Source organism: Oncorhynchus mykiss, chromosome 25, assembly GCF_057628025.1.
Source record: "Oncorhynchus mykiss isolate SJ-2025 chromosome 25, ASM5762802v1, whole genome shotgun sequence".
Lineage (NCBI taxonomy): Eukaryota > Metazoa > Chordata > Actinopteri > Salmoniformes > Salmonidae > Oncorhynchus > Oncorhynchus mykiss.
In genome coordinates this window covers 13,974,433-13,998,537 of record NC_143046.1, presented here as the reverse complement: position 1 = coordinate 13,998,537, position 24,105 = coordinate 13,974,433, and the positions used below count along the sequence as shown (strand labels likewise).

Genomic DNA, 24,105 nt, shown 5'->3' with positions numbered 1-24,105 from the left:
GTAGGGAAATATGGCAGCCATTTTGTCCCAAGCTAATGTGTTTCCTGTTTGTGTAGGTGGTTTCTGAGGAAGTACTCTGACTGTGCCGGATGCTCCCCTTCAGAAAGAGGACAATTTGACCACCCTATAGGTGAGGCCCTTACCCTAAACCTAACCCTAAATCTAACCCTAAACATAGTCCTAAACCTAACCCTAAATCTAACCCTAAACCTAACCCTTCAGAGAGAGGACAGTTTGATCACCCTATAGGTGAGGCCCTTACCCTAAACCTAACCCTAAATCTAACCCTTCAGAGAGAGGACAGTTTGACCACCCTATAGGTGAGGCCCTTACCCTAAACCTAACCCTAAATCTAACCCTAAACCTAACTCTAAACCTAAATCTAACCCTAAACATAGTCCTAAACCTAACCCTAAAACTAACCCTAAACCTAACCCTTCAGAGAGAGGACAGTTTGACCACCCTATAGGTGAGGCCCTTACCCTAAACCTAACCCTAAATCTAACCCTAAACCTAACTCTAAACCTAACCCTTCAGAGAGAGGACAGTTTGACCACCCTGTAGGTGAGGCCCTTACCCTAAACCTAACCTTAAATCTAACCCTAAACCTAACTCTAAACCTAACCCTTCAGAGAGAGGACAGTTTGACCACCCTGTAGGTGAGGCCCTTACCCTAAACCTAACCTTAAATCTAACCCTAAACCTAACTCTAAACCTAACCCTTCAGAGAGAGGACAGTTTGACCACCCTGTAGGTGAGGCCCTTACCCTAAACCTAACCCTAAATCTAACCCTAAACCTAACTCTAAACCTAACCCTTCAGAGAGAGGACAGTTTGACCACCCTGTAGGTGAGGCCCTTACCCTAAACCTAACCCTAAATCTAACCCTAAACCTAACTCTAAACCTAACCCTTCAGAGAGAGGACAGTTTGACCACCCTGTAGGTGAGGCCCTTACCCTAAACCTAACCTTAAATCTAACCCTAAACCTAACTCTAAACCTAACCCTTCAGAGAGAGGACAGTTTGACCACCCTGTAGGTGAGGCCCTTACCCTAAACCTAACCCTAAATCTAACCCTAAACCTAACTCTAAACCTAACCCTTCAGAGAGAGGACAGTTTGACCACCCTGTAGGTGAGGCCCTTACCCTAAACCTAACCCTTCAGAGAGAGGACAATTTGACCACCCTATAGGTGAGGCCCTTACCCTAAGCCTAACCCTTCAGATAGATGACAGTTTCATCACCCTATAGGTGAGGCCCTTACCCTAAACCTAACCCTAAATCTAACCCTAACCCTAAACCTAACCCTTCAGATAGATGACAGCTCCATCACCCTATAGGTGAGGGCAGGAACCTACAGGGTTCTACAGCACACTACACTCATGCCATGGCCAGTGTTCATTACACATACTAGGTATTTCCTCCAACCCCCTCTCCTCTCCCCTCCCCCTGCAGTAACCGGATCCTGTGAGGTTGTAGTGGACCACAACCCAGTAGGATCTGATGAGCTCCAGCTGAGTCGAGGTGACCTGATTGAGATACAGGGGATGCTACTCCGAGGTCTGGACCTGTTCATAGGAACACACTGCTCTACAGGAAACACCGGCTTCGTACACAAGGCTCACGTCAAGCCACTCAACGCCAAACCCCCGTAAGAGCAATACATTTAAATGTGAAATGTTTAGTCATTTAGCAGACACTCTTATCCAGAGCAACTTGCAGTTAGTGCATTCATCTTAAGATAGCTAGGTGGGACAACCACACATCACATGCATATTAAATACACTTTTCCTCAATAAAGTAGCTGTCAGCAAAGTCAGAGCTAGAAGTGGGGGGGTCGAGGTGAGGAGGGGGATTATTTAAGATACTCATTGAGGAGGCAGAGTTTCAGGGGGTTTTGGAAGTTGGGCAGGGAATGTTGTCCTAGCTTCAGGGGAAGCTGGTTCCACCACTACGGTGCCAGGACGGAGAAGAGCTTGTACTGGGCTGAGCGGGACCTGCCCTCCCATAGGGTAGGAAGGCCAAGAGACCAGATGCGGCAGAACTGAGAGCTCGGGATGGGGTGTAGGGTTTGAGCATAGGGAGGGGCAGTTCCTCTTGCTGGTCTGTAGGAAAGCACCATGATCTTGTAGTGGATGTGAGCTTCAACTGGAAGCCATTGCAGTGTGTGGAGGAGCGGGGTGACATGAGAGAACCAGGTGGGCTTCAGCGTTCTGGATAAGTTGCAGGGGTTTGATGGCACAACAGCATTACAATACCAAACCACTGTGAGGGCTATAGATAACAGCATTACAATACCAAACCACTGTGAGGGCTATACATGACAGTATTACAATACCATACCACTGTGAGGGCTATACATAAAAGCATTACAATACCAAACCACTGTGAGAGCTATACATGACAGTATTACAACACCAAACCACTGTGAGAGCTATACATGACAGTATTACAATACCAAAACCACTGTGAAGGCTATACATAACATCATTACAATACCATACCACTGTGAGGGCAATACATAACAGCATTACAATACCAAACCACTGTGAGGGCTATACATAACAGTATTACAATACCAAAACCACTGTGAAGGCTATACATAACAGCATTACAATACCAAACCACTGTGAGGGCTATAGATGACAGCATTACAATACCAAACCACTGTGAGGGCTATAGATAACAGCATTACAATACCAAACCACTGTGAGGGCTATAGATAACAGCATTACAATACCAAACCACTGTGAGGGCTATAGATGACAGCATTACAATACCAAACCACTGTGAGGGCTATAGATGACAGCATTACAATACCAAACCACTGTGAGGGCTATAGATGACAGCATTACAATACCAAACCACTGTGAGGGCTATAGACAACAGTATCACAATACCAAACCACTGTGAGGGCTATAGGTTAGATTACTCGTTGGTTATTACTGCAATGTCGGAACTAGAAGCACATGCATTTCGCTACACTCGCATTAACATCTGCTAACCATGTGTATGTGACAAATAAGATTTGATTTGATTTGATTTGACAACAGTATTACAATACCAAACCACTGTGAATAATATTATGAATTTATAATAGTTTTGCTGAAAACAGTTATTTTTAACACAAATAAATAAAAAAATTCCACAATTATGTGTTCCCAAATTATTTGTGCACAATCTAATTTTCAAAATATCTATTTTCTTTCAAAACATGTATTTATTCACCCCTCAACTCAGTCTTCTAGGAACAGTTAGGACAGTGGACAATGTGTCATGTTCACATTTACCTGGTCTATCTGTTTATCTGTTGTTAATAGTAGAGGCTTCAGGTGGAAGGGTGGGGGGATGGAGGAGTAGAGAGATGGAGGTGTGGGGGATGGAGGAGTAGAGAGATGGAGGGGCGGGGGATGGAGGAGTAGAGAGATGGAGGGGTGGGGGATGGAGGAGTAGAGAGATGGAGGGGTGGGGGATGGAGGAGTAGAGAGATGGAGGTGTGGGGGATGGAGGAGTAGAGAGATGGAGGGGTGGGTGGATGGAGGAGTAGAGAGATGGAGGGGTGGGTGGATGGAGGAGTAGAGAAATGGAGGGGTGGGGGGATGGGGGGGTGGAGGAGTAGAGAGATGGGGGGATGGAGGAGTAGAGAGATGGAGGGGTGGGGGGATGGGGGGGTGGAGGAGTAGAGAGATGGAGGGGTGGGGGATGGAGGAGTAGAGAGATGGAGGGGTGGGGGATGGAGGAGTAGAGAGATGGAGGGGTGGGGGGATGGAGGAGTAGAGAAATGGAGGGGTGGGGGGATGGGGGGGTGGAGGAGTAGAGAGATGGAGGGGTGGGGGGATGGAGGAGTAGAGAGATGGAGGGGTGGGGGATGGAGGAGTAGAGAGATGGAGGGGTGGGGGGATGGAGGAGTAGAGAGTTGGAGGGGTGGGGGGATGGGGGGATGGATGAGTAGAGAGATGGAGAGGTGGGGGGATGGAGGAGTAGAGAAATGGAGGAGTGGGGGGATGGGGGGGTGGAGGAGTAGAGAGATGGAGGGGTGGGGGGATGGAGGAGTAGAGAGATGGAGGTGTGGGGGATGGAGGAGTAGAGAGATGGAGGGGCGGGGGATGGAGGAGTAGAGAGATGGAGGGGTGGGGGATGGAGGAGTAGAGAGATGGAGGGGTGGGGGATGGAGGAGTAGAGAGATGGAGGTGTGGGGGATGGAGGAGTAGAGAGATGGAGGGGTGGGTGGATGGAGGAGTAGAGAGATGGAGGGGTGGGTGGATGGAGGAGTAGAGAAATGGAGGGGTGGGGGGATGGGGGGGTGGAGGAGTAGAGAGATGGGGGGATGGAGGAGTAGAGAGATGGAGGGGTGGGGGGATGGGGGGTGGAGGAGTAGAGAGATGGAGGGGTGGGGGATGGAGGAGTAGAGAGATGGAGGGGTGGGGGATGGAGGAGTAGAGAGATGGAGGGGTGGGGGGATGGAGGAGTAGAGAAATGGAGGGGTGGGGGGATGGGGGGGTGGAGGAGTAGAGAGATGGAGGGGTGGGGGGATGGAGGAGTAGAGAGATGGAGGGGTGGGGGATGGAGGAGTAGAGAGATGGAGGGGTGGGGGGATGGAGGAGTAGAGAGTTGGAGGGGTGGGGGGATGGGGGGATGGATGAGTAGAGAGATGGAGAGGTGGGGGGATGGAGGAGTAGAGAAATGGAGGAGTGGGGGGATGGGGGGGTGGAGGAGTAGAGAGATGGAGGTGTGGGGGGATGGAGGAGTAGAGAGATGGAGGGGTGGGGGATGGAGGAGTAGAGAGATGGAGGGGTGGGGGGATGGAGGAGTAGAGAGTTGGAGGGGTGGGGGGATGGAGGAGTAGAGAGATGGAGGGATGGGGGATAGAGGAGTAGAGGAGTAGAGAGATGGAGGGGTGGGGGGAAGGAGGAGTAGAGAGATGGAGGGGTGGGGTGATGGGGGGATGGAGGAGTAGAGGAGTAGAGAGATGGAGGGGTGGGGGGATGGAGGAGTAGAGAGATGGAGGGGTGGGGGGATGGGGGGATGGAGGAGTAGAGAGATGGAGGGGTGGGGGGATGGAGGAGTAGAGAGATGGAGGGGTGGGGGGATGGGGGGATGGATGAGTAGAGAGATGGAGAGGTGGGGGGATGAAGGAGAAGAGAGATGGAGGGGTGGGGGGATGGGGGGATGGATGAGTAGAGAGATGGAGAGGTGGGGGGATGGAGGAGAAGAGAGATGAAGAGGGCAGGGATGGAAGGATAAATGGTTGCAGAGGGGTGTAGGGGTAAAGGGAGTGAGGTGTAGAGAGATGGAGGGGTGGGGGGATGGAAGGATGGAGGTATGGAGGGTTGGATGGAGGATAGAGAGATGGAAGGGTGGAGGTATGGAGGGTTGGATGGAGGGATAGAGAGATGGAAGGGTGGAGGGATGGAGGGGTGGTTGAGAGCAGTCATGTGGGTGATAATGCTTTCTTTGTCTCTCTCCACTCCCTCTCTCTGCCCTCTCACTCTCGCTCTCTCTCCCTCCTTGTCAGAGACAGACAACTGGTGTTTCTGAGTGAGGAGGAACGTGCGTCAATGGCCCAGATTAACCCCTGCAGTAGTGAACCCAGAGACAGCGGCCTCCTAGAGAGACTCTTCTCCTCTGACATCAGTACTGTCTACAGACTAGGTAGGAGAGGATCCCTCAGTCTATACAGTAAAGGGAATTACTGAGTACTGTCAGACTATTGTAGGTAGGGAACCACTGTGTTATACTGAGTACTGTCAGACTACTGTAGGTAGGGAACCACTGTGTTATACTGAGTACTGTCAGACTACTGTAGGTAGGGAACCACTGTGTTATACTGAGTACTGTCAGACTACTGTAGGTAGGGAACCACTGTGTTATACTGAGTACTGTCAGACTACTGTAGGTAGGGAACCACTGTGTTATACTGAGTACTGTCAGACTACTGTAGGTAGGGAACAACTGTGTTATACTGAGTACTGTCAGACTATTGTCGGTAGGGAACAACTGTGTTATACTGAGTACTGTCAGACTATTGTCGGTAGGGAACAACTGTGTTATACTGAGTGCTGCTTGACTGTATTTAAAGACCTGTACTGTATGCTTTATCAATAGGTAAGTTACGCTAAAACAGCTGCAGTACAGAGGACCCTTAGGCCTACAGCCCCATTTCATTTCAATAACTTAGCTTCTCAAAGACGCCCTCTGGTGGTCAAACTAGCATTAACTAGCATAAATGGCAACAATGGCTGACAGTTAAATAATGTGCCATAGAATTCTGCGTGAGCCCACAGTCTGTGCTGCATTACCAAGCAACATTTAAACGAAGGACCACTGTATGTGAAACAGCTGTTAAATATATATTTCTTCCTGCAGATAGACTGGATCAGTCTGACTTTACGTACATCAGAAACCAACCAAAACAAGGTTAGTAATACGTCATCTATTAACAAGGAAATAAGATATTTATGAAAGTTAATACGTTGTTTATCAGATTGTTAATACAACCTCAGCTGAATGGTAGAAGATTGTGTAGAGGTCGATATATCCTTCTGTCTCAGTCAAAGCCAAGAACCTTTTCTCCCTGACAGCTGTAGATGTTTTGGAAACAACAGAATAAGCAGGCCAGAACACTAAAAGGGTAACTCTGTACATAGTCAAACTCTTTACTTTTCTTCCCTGTTTAGGAGGAGAGAAGGAAACTAATACTGTTTCAGTTTTTGCTCACATTTCATTTTACATGGGACAGGGACGTAACTTTCACTGGGGACGCCCATTCAGAAATGGCAGCTTTACCATTGGAATGTGATCTATCAAACCAAAGTTGCGCCCATGACAAGGGAGATAATATTTTATTAATTTGTTGAACAGGCACATATTGCAGCACCAAGCTGAACTGCTAGGAGAGTCAAGGAAGTTTCATAGCTACATTTCTAATGTACAGTACATGGATTTTCATATCCAGTGTACCGAAACCTTTACATTCAGGGTTCATATCTTTCTCTCTCAGAGCATAAGCCCCCCGTCAGCGCCCGGCAGTCCATCATCTCAGAGAAGAGTGACGCTACACCCCCCTACCACTCCTCCCCCCGCCCCTCTCTCTCTCACTCCTCGCCCCGCCCCTCCTTCTACGCCTCCCAGAATGCTTTGGGGCGTGGCGGTGACGGGGAGTTGCTGTCCTTCAGTCTGGACGACACCTTCAGAGAGATGAATGAGTTCCAGGAAGACCCACCACTTTTCCTGGAGGAGGGGAGCTGGGAAGGGGTGGAGTCAGAGGTCTGTGACCCAACCCTGACTCTGCTCAACATGCCTCACTTCCAGGTGAGAGGTCAAAGAACCACTGTTTTGAAATTGAAGAGATTTAGGGGTTTGCGTCTGGTTTGTATAGTTGTGTTTGTTTTTTAATTCACTGTTGATTGTCAATAAAGTAATCTATTATATTAATTTTCCATCCTCTCCTCTCCTCTCCTCTCCTCTCCTCTCCTCTCTTCTCCTCTCCTCTCTTCTTATCCTCTCCTCTCCTCCAGGAGGACTTCCTGCCCCTCTATGACCTAAACCACTCCTTCCTGTGGCTGACATTCTCAGGACAGAGTGAGGATGAGTTACTGGGCCATCTGGAGATTGTCAGGGAGGGGGCTAAGAGAACGGGCATGGCCTGGGCACACCGACGGGCATGCTTCCTACTGGGGAGGCTCTGCGCCAAGAAGCTCAAGTACTCCCAGGTAGGGCAGAAGGGAGGAACACTGGAGTATGTACACATGCACACACACATTTACGCATATACACACAAACACACATGCATAATATGTTAATTTAAGAGCACATAAGAGCACTAAAAGTTCATTTAAGAGCACACATATGTAAATTAACTTAAATGTTAATCTCCCATCCCTCTCTCCCAGGCCCGTGTGTATTACGAGGAAGCCCTTGGCGTCTCTGTTGACGGTTTCTCTGACCTCCCTCTCCTCATCGCCCTCTACACCAACCTCACAGCCATCTACCTCAAACAGAAGATGGCCAACAAGCTGCCCCCGACCCTGGAGAAGGCCAGTGCTCTGCTCCTCTGTCTCCCCAGACACACCTTCACCTCCCTGGATGAGTTTGAGCTGCTGATGCTGGTGCTGCGGAGGTCTGTGGTGGAAGGGGACAAACACCTGGAGGCACGGGTCTGTTACCTCACCGCCAGCCTCTTCCTCCTCCTTAGGTTGGTGTTGTCTGTGTTGTCAATGCTCCCAAATGGCATCCAATTCCCTATATAGTGCAATTCTTTTGAGCAGGTCCCATAGTGCTCTGGTCAAATATGGTGCACTATATAGTGAATAGGGTGCCATGTTGGACACACTCGGTGTCCTTTGTTTCAATATATCTGTGAAAAGTTTGTTATAAATCAAATATATAGTTATTATTTGTACGATTATTAATATAGAAAGATAGATGACGCCCTGCCCTTCGTGGAGCGCCTCCAGTTCCTCACCGTTACCCTGTCTGCTGAGGAGGGGCGCCCCATCGCCCCCCTGGACCTCAACTGGCTCCTGTCCCGGCTCTACCACCGTAAATACATGCCCTACCTGGCCCTGGCATCACTCAGCCTTGACTCTGGACAGGAGCACTCACTACAGGACGCCTTCCACAGGATAGAATTGTTCAGCAGGAACTCGGTAGGCTACGGTTTGTTTGTTAGGCCATCACATATTGACATATTGATACAAAGTATACAACAGACACATTGGAAATATCTGACACACAAACCAAAAAATTCAAAATAACATATCGTTCTTTAAATGTTTAACATGTACATTTTCCATAGGTGCGTCTGAATCCGCGATGGAAAGAAGGGACGTCTCTTCTCCCCGCCCAGATCGTGGTGTATCTTCAGCAGGCTCTGGCCATTGCGGAGCGGGGTGAGGACCTTAAGACCCAGAGGGACCTGTGTCTGGGCTTGGCCTGTGTGTACCAGCAACACGGCGCCCTGGTGAAGGCCCTGCCCTGTGCCCAGCAGGCTGTACAGACGGGGGGAGGTATCAACGAGGAGGAGGGGTTCGAGGCTTCAGTACTGCTGGGATGGTTGTTAGTCCTGACGGGAGAGCCTGAGAGGGGACAGCACACCCTGCAGCCACTACTGCAGTCTCTACAGGTAACTACAGTCTCTACAGGTAACTACAGTCTCTACAGGTAACTACAGTCTCTACAGTCTCTACAGGTAACTACAGTCTCTACAGGTAACTACAGTCTCTACAGGTAACTACAGTCTCTACAGGTAACTACAGTCTCTACAGGTAACTACAGTCTCTACAGTCTCTACAGGTAACTACAGTCTCTACAGCTAACTACAGTGTCTACAGGTAACTACGGTCTCTACAGGTAACTACAGTCTCTACAGGTAACTACAGTCTCTACAGGTAACTACAGTCTCTACAGGTAACTGCAGTCTCTACAGGTAACTACAGTCTCTACAGGTAACTACAGTCTCTACAGGTAACTACAGTCTATACAGTCTCTACAGGTAACTACAGTCTCTACAGGTAACTACAGTCTCTACAGGTAACTACAGTCTCTACAGTCTCTACAGGTAACTACAGTCTCTACAGGTAACTACAGTCTCTACAGGTAACTACAGTCTCTACAGTCTCTACAGGTAACTACAGTCTCTACAGCTAACTACAGTGTCTACAGGTAACTACGGTCTCTACAGGTAACTACAGTCTCTACAGGTAACTACAGTCTCTACAGGTAACTACAGTCTCTACAGTCTCTACAGGTAACTACAGTCTCTACAGCTAACTACAGTGTCTACAGGTAACTACGGTCTCTACAGGTAACTACAGTCTCTACAGGTAACTACAGTCTCTACAGGTAACTACAGTCTCTACAGCTAACTGCAGTCTCTACAGGTAACTACAGTCTCTACAGCTAACTACAGTGTCTACAGGTAACTACAGTCTCTACAGGTAACTACAGTCTCTACAGGTAACTACAGTCTCTACAGCTAACTACAGTGTCTACAGGTAACTACAGTCTCTACAGGTAACTACAGTCTCTACAGGTAACTACAGTCTCTACAGGTAACTACAGTCTCTACAGATAACTACGGTCTCTACAGGTAACTACAGTCTCTACAGTCTCTACAGGTAACTACAGTCTCTACAGCTAACTACAGTGTCTACAGGTAACTACGGTCTCTACAGGTAACTACAGTCTCTACAGGTAACTACAGTCTCTACAGGTAACTACGGTCTCTACAGGTAACTACAGTCTCTACAGCTAACTGCAGTCTCTACAGGTAACTACAGTCTCTACAGGTAACTACAGTCTCCACAGCTAACTACAGTGTCTACAGGTAACTACAGTCTCTACAGGTAACTACAGTCTCTACAGGTAACTACGGTCTCTACAGGTAACTACAGTCTCTACAGCTAACTGCAGTCTCTACAGGTAACTACAGTCTCTACAGGTAACTACAGTCTCTACAGGTAACTACAGTCTCTACAGGTAACTACGGTCTCTTCGGGTAACTACAGTCTCTACAGGTAACTACAGTCTCTACAGGTAACTACGGTCTCTTCAGTTAACTACAGTCTCTTGTCGTGGAAATTTCCTCTATTTACCAAATCATGGGAGCAAACCACACACACAAGTCAGAGTTCGTTATCAAAGTCCATCTTTAATTATATCAGCTCTATCACAATCCGGTGACTCTCAGGTAACTCAGTGTCTCTCAATGAATTCTCTGAGAGCCCCTTCCACATTGCAATAGCCTTTTGACTTTCAACAGTTTAGTATCTCTAATGAAAAGTTGAGAGTCCCCACACAACGGCAAAATGGGATCCTTTATAGCAAAGATACACAGGATAAGACAGCATCGGCATAATTCATTGTTCAGCTTTGTCTCCTCTCTCCTCTCTCAACCTCAGAACCATAAACCAATCCTCCATATCAACAGGCATATATGAAATTGTCATTTAGATACAACCAATTCTAAATACAACCAATCCTGGACAAGATCACACAGACACACTGACTGGCACACAGACATTGTGGAGCAAAAGATATGTTTACACATGATGACACTTTGACCTCTCCCCTCTCTGCGGCCCATGCAACTTAGTTTTGACATAGAACAGATAACTGCAACCTCGCCACAGTATTACACAAAAATACCATTCTGATGAGAAGTAACTTACACACATTTGATGAATATAAAACATCTTACATATGTTACCAACAAATTCTGAATCTTCCACGACACTCTACAGCTAATTGCAGTCTCTACAGGTAACTACAGTCTCTACAGGTAACTACAGTCTCTACAGCTAACTGCAGTCTCTACAGGTAACTACAGTCTCTACAGGTAACTACAGTCTCTACAGGTAACTACGGTCTCTTCAGGTAACTACAGTCTCTACAGCTAACGGCAGCCTCTACAGGTAACTGCAGTCTCTACAGGTAACTACAGTCTCTACCGGTAACTACAATCTCTACAGGTAACTACAGTCTCTACAGGTAACTGCAGTCTCTACAGGTAAATACAGCCAATACAGGTAAATACAGTCAATACAGGTAAATACAGGTCAATACAGTCTCTACAGCTAACTACAGTCTCTACAGGTAACTACAGTCTCTACTTGTAACTACAGTCTCTACAGGTAACTACAGTATCTACAGATAACTACAGTCTCTACTTGTAACTACAGTCTCTACAGGTAACTACAGTCTCTACAGATAACTACAGTCTCTACAGGTAACTACAGTCTCTACTTGTAACTACAGTCTCTACAGGTAACTACAGTCTCTACAGATAACTACAGTCTCTACTTGTAACTACAGTCTCTACAGGTAACTACAGTCTCTACAGATAACTACAGTCTCTACAGGTAACTACAGTCTCTACAGATAACTACAGTCTCTACTTGTAACTACAGTCTCTACAGGTAACTACAGTCTCTACAGATAACTACAGTCTCTACAGGTAACTACAGTCTCTACTTGTAACTACAGTCTCTACAGGTAACTACAGTCTCTACAGATAACTACAGTCTCTACAGGTAACTACAGTCTCTACTTGTAACTACAGTCTCTACAGGTAACTACAGTCTCTACAGATAACTACAGTCGCTACAGATAACTACAGTCTCTACAGGTAACTACATTCTCTACAGATAACTACAGTCGCTACAGATAACTACAGTCTCTACAGGTAACTACAGTCTCTACAGGTAACTACAGCCTCTACAGGTAACTACAGTCTCTACAGGTAACTACAGTCTCTACTTGTAACTACAGTCTCTACAGGTAACTACAGTCTCTACAGATAACTACAGTCTCTACAGGTAACTACAGTCTCTACAAGTAACTACAGTCTCTACAGATAACTACAGTGTCTACAGGTAACTACAGCCTCTACATGTAAATACAGTATCTACATGCAACTACGGTCTCTACATGTAACTACAGTCTCTACAGGTAACTGAAGTCTCTACAGGTAAATACAGTCTCTACAGGTAACTACAGTCTCTACAGGAAACTACAGTCTCTACAGGTAACTGCAGTCTCTACAGGTAAATACAGCCAATACAGGTAAATACAGTCAATACAGGTAAATACAGTCAATACAGGTCAATACAGTCTCTACAGCTAACTGCAGTCTCTACAGGTAACTACAGTCTCTACAGGTAACTACAGTCTCTACAGGTAAATGCACTCTCTACGGGTAACTGCAGTCTCTACATTTAACTACAGTGTCTACTGGGAACTACAGTCTCTACAGGTAACTACAGTGTCTACAGGTAACTACAGTCTCTACAGTGTCTACAGGTAACTACAGTCTCTACAGGTAACTACAGTGTCTAGTGGTAACTACTGTCTCTACAGGAAACTACAGTCCCTACAGGTAACTACAGTCTCTACAGGTAACTACAGTGTCTACTGGTAACTACAGTCTCTACAGGTAACTACAGTGTCTACAGGTAACTACAGTCTCTACAGATAACTACAGTGTCTACAGGTAACTACAGTCTCTACAGGTAACTACAGTGTCTACTGGTAACTACAGTCTCTACAGATAACTACAGTGTCTACAGTGTCTACAGGTAACTACAGTCTCTACAGGTAACTACAGTGTCTACTGGTAACTACAGTCTCTACAGGTAACTACAGTCTCTACAGTGTCTACAGGTAACTACAGTCTCTACAGGTAACTACAGTGTCTAGTGGTAACTACTGTCTCTACAGGAAACTACAGTCCCTACAGGTAACTACAGTCTCTACAGGTAACTACGGTGTCTACTGGTAACTACAGTCTCTACAGGTAACTACAGTCTCTACAGGTAACTACAGTGTCTACAGGTAACTACAGTCTCTACAGATAACTACAGTGTCTACAGGTAACTACAGTCTCTACAGGTAACTACAGTCTCTACAGATAACTACAGTGTCTACAGGTAACTACAGTCTCTACAGGTAACTACGGTCTCTTCAGTTAACTACAGTCTCTACAGATAACTACAGTGTCTACAGGTAACTACAGTCTCTACAGGTAACTACAGTCTCTACAGGTAACTACAGTCTCTACAGGTAACTACAGTGTCTACTGGTAACTACAGTCTCTACAGGTAACTACAGTGTCTACAGGTAACTACTCTCTACAGGTAACTATTAAAGGTAACTAACTACATTACAGATATCTCTAAACTATTGTGAGTATCATTACCATAGTCAACATTGACCCCTAGTCCTCATCCACTGCACACTTGTTTAGCTCTGAAATAACTGGTCAGATGTAAGGAACAAGGTAGCAGCTCTGCCTTGCCACCTGCTCATGTTACAGTAGTTTTTAACAGGACTTGTAAAGCTCTTGTAATCAATTAATCAATCATACCTCTATCTCCTCTCCTTTCTTTCAGGGAACCGACAGCCCGACCCAGAGGGGAGTGGTCCACAACCTGCTGGCTCTGTGTCTGCGGCGACAGGGTCGCATCGCAGAGGCCGGAAGCCACCTCCACCACGCCCTCACCATCTCCAGGGAGAGTGGCAACCAGAGGAACCAGGCCCTGGCCCTCGCCAACCTGGGCTGCCTGGCACTGGGCGTGGGGGCACCCACACTGGCAGAACGATTCCTATTCAGGTCAGCAAGGAGGGAGGGTGTTTGGGGCGGATGGGGCAGTGGGTCAGTTGTGTGTGTGTGTGAACAGTAGGTGGATGCTTACATCCGTGAGTGTTACTTTTGAAATATGATTAATTCTTTACAGTTCATGTTAGAATGTTAGTGTCTGTATCTACATGGTTGTAAACCATTGAATGAGTGAGACTGGTCTGTATCTACATGGTTGTAACCTGCTGAGTGAGACTGGTCTGTATCTACATGGTTGTAACCTGCTGAGTGAGACTGGTCTGTATCTACATGGTTGTAACCTGCTGAGTGAGACTGGTCTGTATCTACATGGTTGTAACCTGCTGAGTTAGACTGGTCTGTATCTCTACATGGTTGTAACCTGCTGAGTTAGACTGGTCTGTATCTACATGGTTGTAAACCGTTGAATGAGTGGAACTGTTTCCTACTGTATTTCCCTCAGGTCTCTGTGGTTGTTCCTGGAGATCTGGGAGAGTCCCGTTGACGAGGAGCACGTCCAGACATACCTATGGCTGGGGCGGAGCTACAAGGACAGGGGGAGGAGCCAGGATGTCAGGCTGTGTTTTGAGATGGGCCTCCTCATATCCCTCCAGGCCAGGAATCTCCATAGTGAGTTACCTTAACCCTAACCCTCCACGCCAGGAACCTCCATAGTGAGTTACCTTAACCCTAACCCTCCAGGCCAGGAACCTCCATAGTGAGTTACCTTAACCCTAACCCTCCACGCCAGGAACCTCCATAGTGAGTTAGCTTAACCCTAACCCTCCAGGCCAGGAACCTCCATAGTGAGTTACCTTAACCCTAACCCTCCAGGCCAGGAACCTCCATAGTGAGTTACCTTAACCCTAACCCTCCAGGCCAGGAACCGACACGTTTAATAATACTGTCAAAACTAACCCTAACCCTAACCCTAACCCAAAACCTAACCCTAACCCTAACCCTAATCCAAAACCTAACCCTAACCCTAACCCTAACCCTAACCCTAACCCTAACCCTAACCCTAACCCTAACCCTAACCCTAACCCTATCCCTAACCCTAACCCTAACCCTAACCCTAACCCTAACCCTAACCCTAACCCTAACCCTAACCCTAATCCAAAACCTAACCCTAACCCTAACCCTAACCCTAACCCTAACCCTAATCCAAAACCTAACATTAACGCTAGTTCAACCACAACACAACAACAAACTATGAAAGACAACAACCAATGACGATTATTGCATGTAAATCAAAAGTAGCCACTATCAGTCCTCTGTCCTCTCTCTCTCTCTCTAGGTCAGATGGTGGTGGCTAAAGTCCTGAGTCGTCACTATGCCGACGTGCTGCTGTATGGACAGAGTATCCTCTACTATGAGCACTGTGTGTCTGTGTCCAGGGACCTGAAGGACAAGAGACTAGAGGGAGAATATCTAGAGATCCTCAGTAGCCTCTATCTGTCCCTCAATACTGAGAAGTAGGTTAATATATCTGTCTGTCTCTACCTGTCCCTCAATACTGAGAAGTAGGTTTATATCTCTGTCTGTCTCTACCTCTCCCTCGATACTGAGAAGTAGGTTTATATATCTGTCTGTCTCTACCTCGCCCTCAATAATGAGAAGTAGGTTTATATATCTGTCTGTCTCTACCTCTCCCTCAATACTGAGAAGTAGGTTTATATATCTGTCTGTCTCTACCTGTCCCTCAATACTGAGAAGTAGGTTAATATATCTGTCTGTCTCTACCTGTCCCTCAATACTGAGAAGTAGGTTTATATATCTGTCTGTCTCTACCTCTCCCTCAATACTGAGAAGTAGGTTTATATATCTGTCTGTCTCTACCTCTCCCTCAAAACTGAGAAGTAGGTTTATATACCTGTCTGTCTCTACCTCTCCCTTAATACTGAGAAGTAGGTTTATATATCTGTCTGTCTGTCTCTACCTCTCCCTCAATACTGAGAAGTAGGTTTATATATCTGTCTAAATTCTGATCTCTCTCTCTGTCTTTCACGCTGTGTCTCTATCTCCCTCTCTCTCCCTATCAATAACTGATTTGGAGTGAATTACTGTTTTGCTATTCTCAGGTCTTCGAGGAAGTCACTGGACTACACTAAGCAGAGTCTGAGGATTAATAAAGTTATTCATTTCAAACAGATCATCGAGGAAGTCTCTGGACTACAGTAAGCAGAGTCTGAGGATTAATAAAGTTATTCATTTCAAACAGATCATCAAGGAAGTCTCTGGACTACAGTAAGCAGAGTCTGCGTATCTCCATTGACTTGGGGAAGAGAGAGGAAGAGTCAGAGACGTGGCTTCAGGTGGGACGCATCTACTACCTCATCCATGAAGACGAACTGGCGGACATGTACCTACAGGTGAGTCCAGAGAGAAAGGGGGAATAGAGAAAGGGGGAATAGAGAAAGGGAGAATAGAGAAAGGGGGAATAGAGAAAGGGGGAATAGAGAAAGGGAGAATAGAGAAAGGGAGAATAGAGAAAGGGGGAAGAGAGAAAGGGAGAATAGAGAAAGGGGGAAGAGAGAAAGTGAGAAGAGAGAAAGGGACAGAGAGAGATCTATTACCTCATCCACAAAGATTAACTGGTTCACCTGTACCACCATGAGAGAGGGGGAGAGACGGAGGAGAAGAAGTAGAGAAGGCAAAGAGGAGAGTGAAAGATAGAAGAGGAGATAAAGAGGGAAGTAAATTAGTCTCTCTATGTGTGTCTGCATGAACATGAACATTATGGACTCTTATCAGTCAACAACCACAGTGATCACCATCTTCTCCCCATACCTGACCTATAATCACACTGGATTTTATCATCTTCATAGCACGTTTTATCATATGATGTCACAATATCTGTCTCTCTATAAACCTTGTTTACAACATCCTGCCTTGCATGATCCAAATGCCAAACAACGAGTTTAATGAAGTATATGCCACATGTTAGAGTACTGGTACTTTGGCATTTTCCAAAATGTAAATACCATACGAGATGTTCCCTCAGAGCATTGGATTAATATGGTGGTGTATTGATTATGGATTGATTCTGATTGACTTGCAGGCAGCGGTGAAGACAGCCCTGAGGATGAATGACCCTCGCTTCACCATGAGTATCTACGAGGAGGCAGGAGATATCTTCTTCAAAGGCCACAGGAACAGACTGGCGTCACTGCCCTTCTACAGGGTGTGGATGAGGGGATGTTATTGAATTGAACTTTATTGATCACCAGAGGAGGAAATTAGGTTTGGGAGGGTCCATCTCCTCCATGAGATTATAGATTGTTATGACTTATTGGTAACATGTATTTCAAAGTTACTGTATAATAGTTTCAATTCAATTGGAAAATGAGTGACACATAAGATTTGAATTGGACTAGTGTGCCATTTTACACACATTTATAACAGGCTTTATACCATGGCCTGAGCCTGTTAAAAGCAACACATTATAACACCGGTGGCTCTCTGCTCTTGTTTTAGGACGGCAGTCTCCCGTTTGCTCGGAGCATCCATGACGTCCACTCAGAGTTCAGACTGCTGAGTAAACTGACTGAACTACTGATGACCCAGGAAGAGTATGAAGAGGCTCTACAGTACGCCATTCTGGCTGTACAGATCAGTACCAAAACAGGTCATGTAGGGAGGGAGGGAGGGAGGGAGGGATGTAGGGAGGGAGGTGGGGAAGGAGGGAGGGATGGAGGGAGGGAGGGAGGGAGGTGGGGAAGGAGGGAGGGAGGGAGGGAGGGAGGGAGGGAGGGAGGGAGGGAGGGAGGGAGGGAGGGAGGGAGGGAGGGAGGGAGGGAGGGAGGGAGGGAGGGAGGTGGGGAAGGAGGGAGGGATGTAGGGAGGGAGGTGGGGAAGGAGGGAGTGATGTAGGGAGGTGGGGAAGGAGGGAGGGAGGTGGGGAAGAAGGGAGGGATGTAGGGAGGGAGGTGGGGAAGGAGGGAGGGATGTAGGGAGGGAGGTGGGGAAGGAGGGAGGGAGGGAGGGAGGGAGGGAGGGAGGGAGGGAGGGAGGGAGGGAGGGAGGGAGGGAGGGAGGGAGGGAGGGGCACTTATATTACCTGGACCGGGATTTGAAGCAACAACCCTTTAGCTTCCAGCTACTGGTCTGCTTCCTATAACCAGGACTACTAATCTTGGTTTGAATCTGTTCATTCCATTCATGTAGATAACCATCCTGCGATGTTATTGTACTCCAGGTGTGTGTGTGAACGAGCGCGCAGCGTACCACCGTCTGGCTACAGTGTACTACAGTCTGGAGCAGTATGAGATGACAGAGAACTACTATCTCAAGTCTCTGTCTCTCAGCCCTGCTGTACTGCAGCACCCCCTGGAGGCTAGATACTACACCAAGCTCTACTGCAGGCTGGGGGACCTGACCCTGCACAAACTAAAGGTGAAGGCCCCGGCTCTGAAGGGCAGAAGTACTACTGATTGTCTTTACTATCGGGTAGTTCGTTAACCTGTACAGGCTTTCCAGTTGAATATCACTACAGCATGTGAGAGAGAGGGGGACAGAGAGCGAGGAGAGAGCGATAGCAGTGGTGGAAAAAGTACCCAATTGTCATTCTGGAGTAAAAGTAAAGATACCTTAACAGAAGATTACTCAAGTAAAAGTGAATCACCCAGTAAAATACTACTTGAGTAAAATTCTAATGATTTTCTTGTTTTTTTTATTTACAGATAGTCAGGAGGGGCATTTATGTTTAGTGAGTCCTCCAAATCAGAGTCAGTAGGGATAAGCATATCAAGGCACAAGGCGAGACCACATGCAGACACAGGAGGCAGATGGTTGGAGTCTTACAATGTTTATTAATCCAAAGGGGTAGGCAAGAGAAGGGTCGTGGACAGGCAAAAAGGTCAAAACCAGATCAGAGTCCAGGAGGTACAGAGTGGCAGACAGGCTCGTTCTTGGTCAAGGCAGGCAGAATGGTCTGAAAGTCCAGAAACAGGCAAGGGTCAAAACCAGGAGGACTAGAATAAGGAGAATGCAAAAAGCAGGAGAATGGGAAAACCGCTAGCTGACTTGGAAACATACAAGACTAACTGGCACAGAGAGACAGGAAACACATGGATAAATACACTGGGGAATATAAGGGACACCTGGAGGGGGTGGAGACAATCACGAAGACAGGTGAAACAGATCAGGGCGTGACAAAGCAGGGATGTTCTCTTGATAAGTACTTGAATTATACCATATTCCTGTCCAGCTAAGCATTCAAAATATAACGAGTACTTTTGGGTGTCAGGGAAAATGTATGGAGTAAAAAGTACAGATTCCAGAAAACGACTAAAGTAGTACTTTAAAGTATTTTTACTTGAGTACTTTACACCACTGATAGATAGTAACAAACCCTTTAAAGCTATTAATGAATACATTACCTAAAAGGCCAATTATTCCCAACACCTCTGTCCTCCTCCTCTCCCCCCATATCTCCACCCCCCCTCCCTCCTCTCCTCCATCTCCCCCACCCTCCTTCTCCCCAGGATGCCTATGACTCGGTGGGCTACTTCCAGCTGGCTCTAGCTGCAGCCCTGGAGGACCGTGCCAACCCGCAGGCGCTGTATGTGGTCTACATGAAGCTGGCAGAGATCCATGCCAACCATATGCCAGACCCACTGCTCTGCCAGGCTTACAGGGAAAGAGCACAGAGCCTGAGGAGGGAACTCTCTGGGCTGGAAGAGATAGATGGGAGGGAAGGAGAGACAGAGGAGTGGAGAGGAGAGATGGAGGGCAAAGGAGAGACAGAGACAGAGGGAAGAGAAGAGACAGAGGGAAGAGAAGAGACGGAGGGCAGAGGAGAGATGGAGGGGAGAGGAGAGACAGAGACGGAGGGAAGAGAAGAGACGGAGGGGAGAGGAGTAGTAACATGTGATACAGACCTGGAGACGAGAAACACAGTCATGGAGGAGACCGAGCCAGAGACTGGATGCAGTGAGCATGCAGATGCTATCCCCAAAGAGGCTATTGACATGGACAGTGCACAGAGCCTGAGTTTGGAGCCTGCTGGACTACAGGACATGGAGGGGAGAGACACAGAGGGACAACACACAGGACTTGGAGACATGGAGAGGGGAGACACAGAGGGACAACACACAGGACTTGGAGACACGGAGAGGGGAGAGACAGAGATAGGACACCCAGACACTACAGAGAAACAGCATCCAGTTACCAAAAAGAGAGAAGCAGAGACTGAGACTGGATGTGGTGACTCTATCGTTGCAGAAGCAAATTCCAAAGATGCTAACTGTAAGGACAGCAGTCACACCAGTGCAGATAACCATGAAGCCGATTCTGATGTGTTTAAAATAGACAGAGACACCAGTAACTCAAATCCAGACAAGATCCTCCCATGGGCTACTCACATAGACCAAGACACTGACACTACAGACACAAGCCCTTGTCAAGCAGACGTTGAACACACACAGAATGACTATACAACAACAAGCAGTGCATTTGTAGACACTACAATAACAGAGGACACTGGCAGTGTAGACCGAATACCTTGTGACCCTAACAACACTGAGACTATGCCAACAGAAACATGCATCAAACATAGCGACTCAACGGCCACAGACACAGATACAGACACACCCTACAAAGACAGCCCTACAGACAGCAGTCACACAGACACAGATACAGACATAGACTCCTTTCAAAGACAGACACAGAGGTAACCCACAAAGACAGCCCTACAGACAGCAGTCACACTAACACAGATACAGACATAGACTGCTCTCAAAGACAGACACAGAGGTAACCCACAAAGACAGCCCTACAGACAGCAGTCACGCATACACAGATACAGACATAGACTCCTCTCAAAGACAGACACAGAGATAACCCACAAAGACAGCCCTACAGACAGCAGTCACACATACACAGATACAGACATAGACTCCTCTCAAAGACAGACACAGAGGTAACTCACAAAGACAGCCCTACAGACAGCAGTCACACAGACACAGATACAGACATAGACTCCTCTCAAAGACAGACACAGAGGTAACCCACAAAGACAGCCCTACAGACAGCTGTCACACAGACACAGATACAGACATAGACTCCTTTCAAAGACAGACACAGAGGTAACCCACAAAGACAGCCCTACAGACAGCAGTCACACAGACACAGATACAGACATAGACTCCTCTCAAAGACAGACACAGAGGTAACCCACAAAGACAGCCCTACAGACAGCAGTCACACATACACAGATACAGACATAGACTTCTCTCAAAGACAGACACATAGGTAACCCACAAAGACAGCCCTACAGACAGCAGTCACACAGACACAGATACAGACATAGACTCCTCTCAAAGACAGACACAGAGGTAACCCACAAAGACAGCCCTACAGACAGCAGTTACACAGACACAGATACAGACATAGACTCCTCTCAGACAGACACAGAGGTAACTCACAAAGACAGCCCTACAGACAGCAGTCACACAGACACAGATACATACATAGACTCCTCTCAAAGACAGACACAGAGATAACCCACAAAGACAGCCCTACAGACAGCAGTCACACATACACAGATACAGACATAGACTCCTCTCAAAGACAGACACAGAGGTAACCCACAAAGACAGCCCTACAGACAGCAGTCACACATACACAGATACAGACATAGACTTCTCTCAAAGACAGACACATAGGTAACCCACAAAGACAGCCCTACAGACAGCAGTCACACAGACACAGATACAGACATAGACTCCTCTCAAAGACAGACACAGAGGTAACCCACAAAGACAGCCCTACAGACAGCAGTCACACAGACACAGATACAGACATAGACTCCTCTCAAAGACAGACACAGAGGTAACCCACAAAGACAGCCCTACAGACAGCTGTCACACAGACACAGATACAGACATAGACTCTTTTCAAAGACAGACACAGAGGTAACCCACAAAGACAGCCCTACAGACAGCAGTCACACAGACACAGATACAGACATAGACTCCTCTCAAAGACAGACACAGAGGTAACCCACAAAGACAGCCCTACAGACAGCAGTCACACATACACAGATACAGACATAGACTTCTCTCAAAGACAGACACATAGGTAACCCACAAAGACAGCCCTACAGACAGCAGTCACACAGACACAGATACAGACATAGACTCCTCTCAAAGACAGACACAGAGGTAACCCACAAAGACAGCCCTACAGACAGCAGTTACACAGACACAGATACAGACATAGACTCCTCTCAGACAGACACAGAGGTAACTCACAAAGACAGCCCTACAGACAGCAGTCACACAGACACAGATACATACATAGACTCCTCTCAAAGACAGACACATAGGTAACCCACAAAGACAGCCCTACAGACAGCAGTCACACAGACACAGATACAGACATAGACTCCTCTCAAAGACAGACACAGAGGTAACCCACAAAGACAGCCCTACAGACAGCAGTCACACAGACACAGATACAGACATAGACTCCTTTCAAAGACAGACACAAAGGTAACCCACAAAGACAGCCCTACAGACAGCAGTCACACAGACACAGATACAGACATAGACTCCTTTCAAAGACAGACACAAAGGTAACCCACAAAGACAGCCCTACAGACACGGACATGTTGTTGATGTTGATTGTGCAAACAGTAACGTTAGAAAGACAGACAGACGCTGTTCAGCCACAGACTGAGCAGGATGATGATAGATCTGTTCACACCCTCACAGACACTCTCCATAAAGATAGTATCAGTCCTACAGACATCACACAGACAAAGATGTCGGCCATCTTTACTATGGTCTACTGTAGCAATGACAGTGTGTTTTTTTAACATTAATATTATGTCTGTATGTAATTATGAATGCGTAACTTTTCTGTAGTTTACATGCTCTGTATATTACAGAGGTTTATCAAGCTGTGTAAATATGTAGTTTTTATAACTGAATTAAAGTTATGTATGACTTGAGCTTAGTGTTTGTTTTATATTATTCAGTTGTAAGGATTTGGCAACGAACACTAACATACTGTATAAACTCAAAATAACAAACAGATCATTTCATCTATTCAATATTTCCAAATAGTTTGTGTTTCACTGGCCAATACAGAGTACACTTCAGCATATCAGCCCATATTGTCACAGAAATATTAAATGAATAAAGATATTAGGAAAATATCCTCCATTTTTTTTATGGAACATTCCAAATACTGTTTGGTCACACCTGCTGGATAGTGCTCCTCTTATAAGTCCACAAACTATCCACGGTGGTGGAGAGTAGGCCGGCAGCGATCATTTAGACATTTTAAATCTAAAACCAATGGATCATTTGGACATTTGAAATCTAAAACCAATGGATCATTTGGACATTTGAAATCTAAAACCAATGGATCATTTGGACATTTGAAATCTAAAAACCAATGGATCATTTACAACCAACAGGCGGACTTAACGGACAGCACCGGGATTCCTTAAAACAATAGTAACGGGAGATGACATGCACCAGTGTGTTAAAACAATACTACCGGGAGATTACATGCACCAGTGTGTTAAAACAATAGTAACGGGAGATGACATGCACCAGTGTGTTAAAACAACACTACCGGGAGATCACATGCACCAGTGTGTTAAAACAATACTACCGGGAGATTACATGCACCAGTGTGTTAAAACAATACTACTGGGAGATTACTTGCACCAGTGTGTTAAAACAATAGTAACGGGAGATGACATGCACCAGTGTGTTAAAACAATACTACCGGGAGATTACATGCACCAGTGTGTTAAAACAATACTACTGGGAGATTACTTGCACCAGTGTGTTAAAACAATACTACCGGGAGATCACATGCACCAGTGTGTTAAAACAATACTACTGGGAGATTACATGCACCAGTGTGTTAAAACAATACTACCGGGAGATTACATGCACCAGTGTGTTAAAACAATACTACCGGGAGATTACATGCACCAGTGTGTTAAAACAATACTACCGGGAGATTACATGCACCAGTGTGTTAAAAC

At 46.5% G+C, this 24,105-nt stretch overlaps 1 protein-coding gene across 13 annotated transcripts in view; it reads left to right on the top strand.

The window, feature by feature from the left end:
* Positions 1-23,042, top strand: part of LOC110504374 (SH3 domain and tetratricopeptide repeat-containing protein 2) — a 37,895-nt gene extending 14,853 nt beyond the window's left edge. For 4 of the 13 annotated variants that reach the window (XM_036969768.2, XM_036969770.2, XM_090220148.1 and 1 more), the window contains 17 exons: positions 57-130; positions 1,457-1,652; positions 5,517-5,653; positions 6,368-6,418; positions 7,002-7,312; positions 7,519-7,713; positions 7,894-8,195; positions 8,418-8,649; positions 8,799-9,125; positions 13,891-14,111; positions 14,560-14,726; positions 15,394-15,571; positions 16,318-16,468; positions 17,158-17,280; positions 17,574-17,724; positions 18,295-18,491; positions 19,583-23,042. In XM_036969768.2, coding sequence (XP_036825663.2) covers positions 57-130; positions 1,457-1,652; positions 5,517-5,653; positions 6,368-6,418; positions 7,002-7,312; positions 7,519-7,713; positions 7,894-8,195; positions 8,418-8,649; positions 8,799-9,125; positions 13,891-14,111; positions 14,560-14,726; positions 15,394-15,571; positions 16,318-16,468; positions 17,158-17,280; positions 17,574-17,724; positions 18,295-18,491; positions 19,583-20,773 — 4,204 coding nt within the window. In that variant the 3' untranslated portion in view covers positions 20,774-23,042. The remainder of the gene's footprint in view (positions 1-56; positions 131-1,456; positions 1,653-5,516; positions 5,654-6,367; positions 6,419-7,001; positions 7,313-7,518; positions 7,714-7,893; positions 8,196-8,417; positions 8,650-8,798; positions 9,126-13,890; positions 14,112-14,559; positions 14,727-15,393; positions 15,572-16,317; positions 16,469-17,157; positions 17,281-17,573; positions 17,725-18,294; positions 18,492-19,582) is intronic. The other 9 variants (XR_016491783.1, XR_016491777.1, XR_016491784.1 and 6 more) reach the window with 6 other exon arrangements.
* The last annotated feature ends 1,063 nt before the right edge of the window (positions 23,043-24,105 follow it).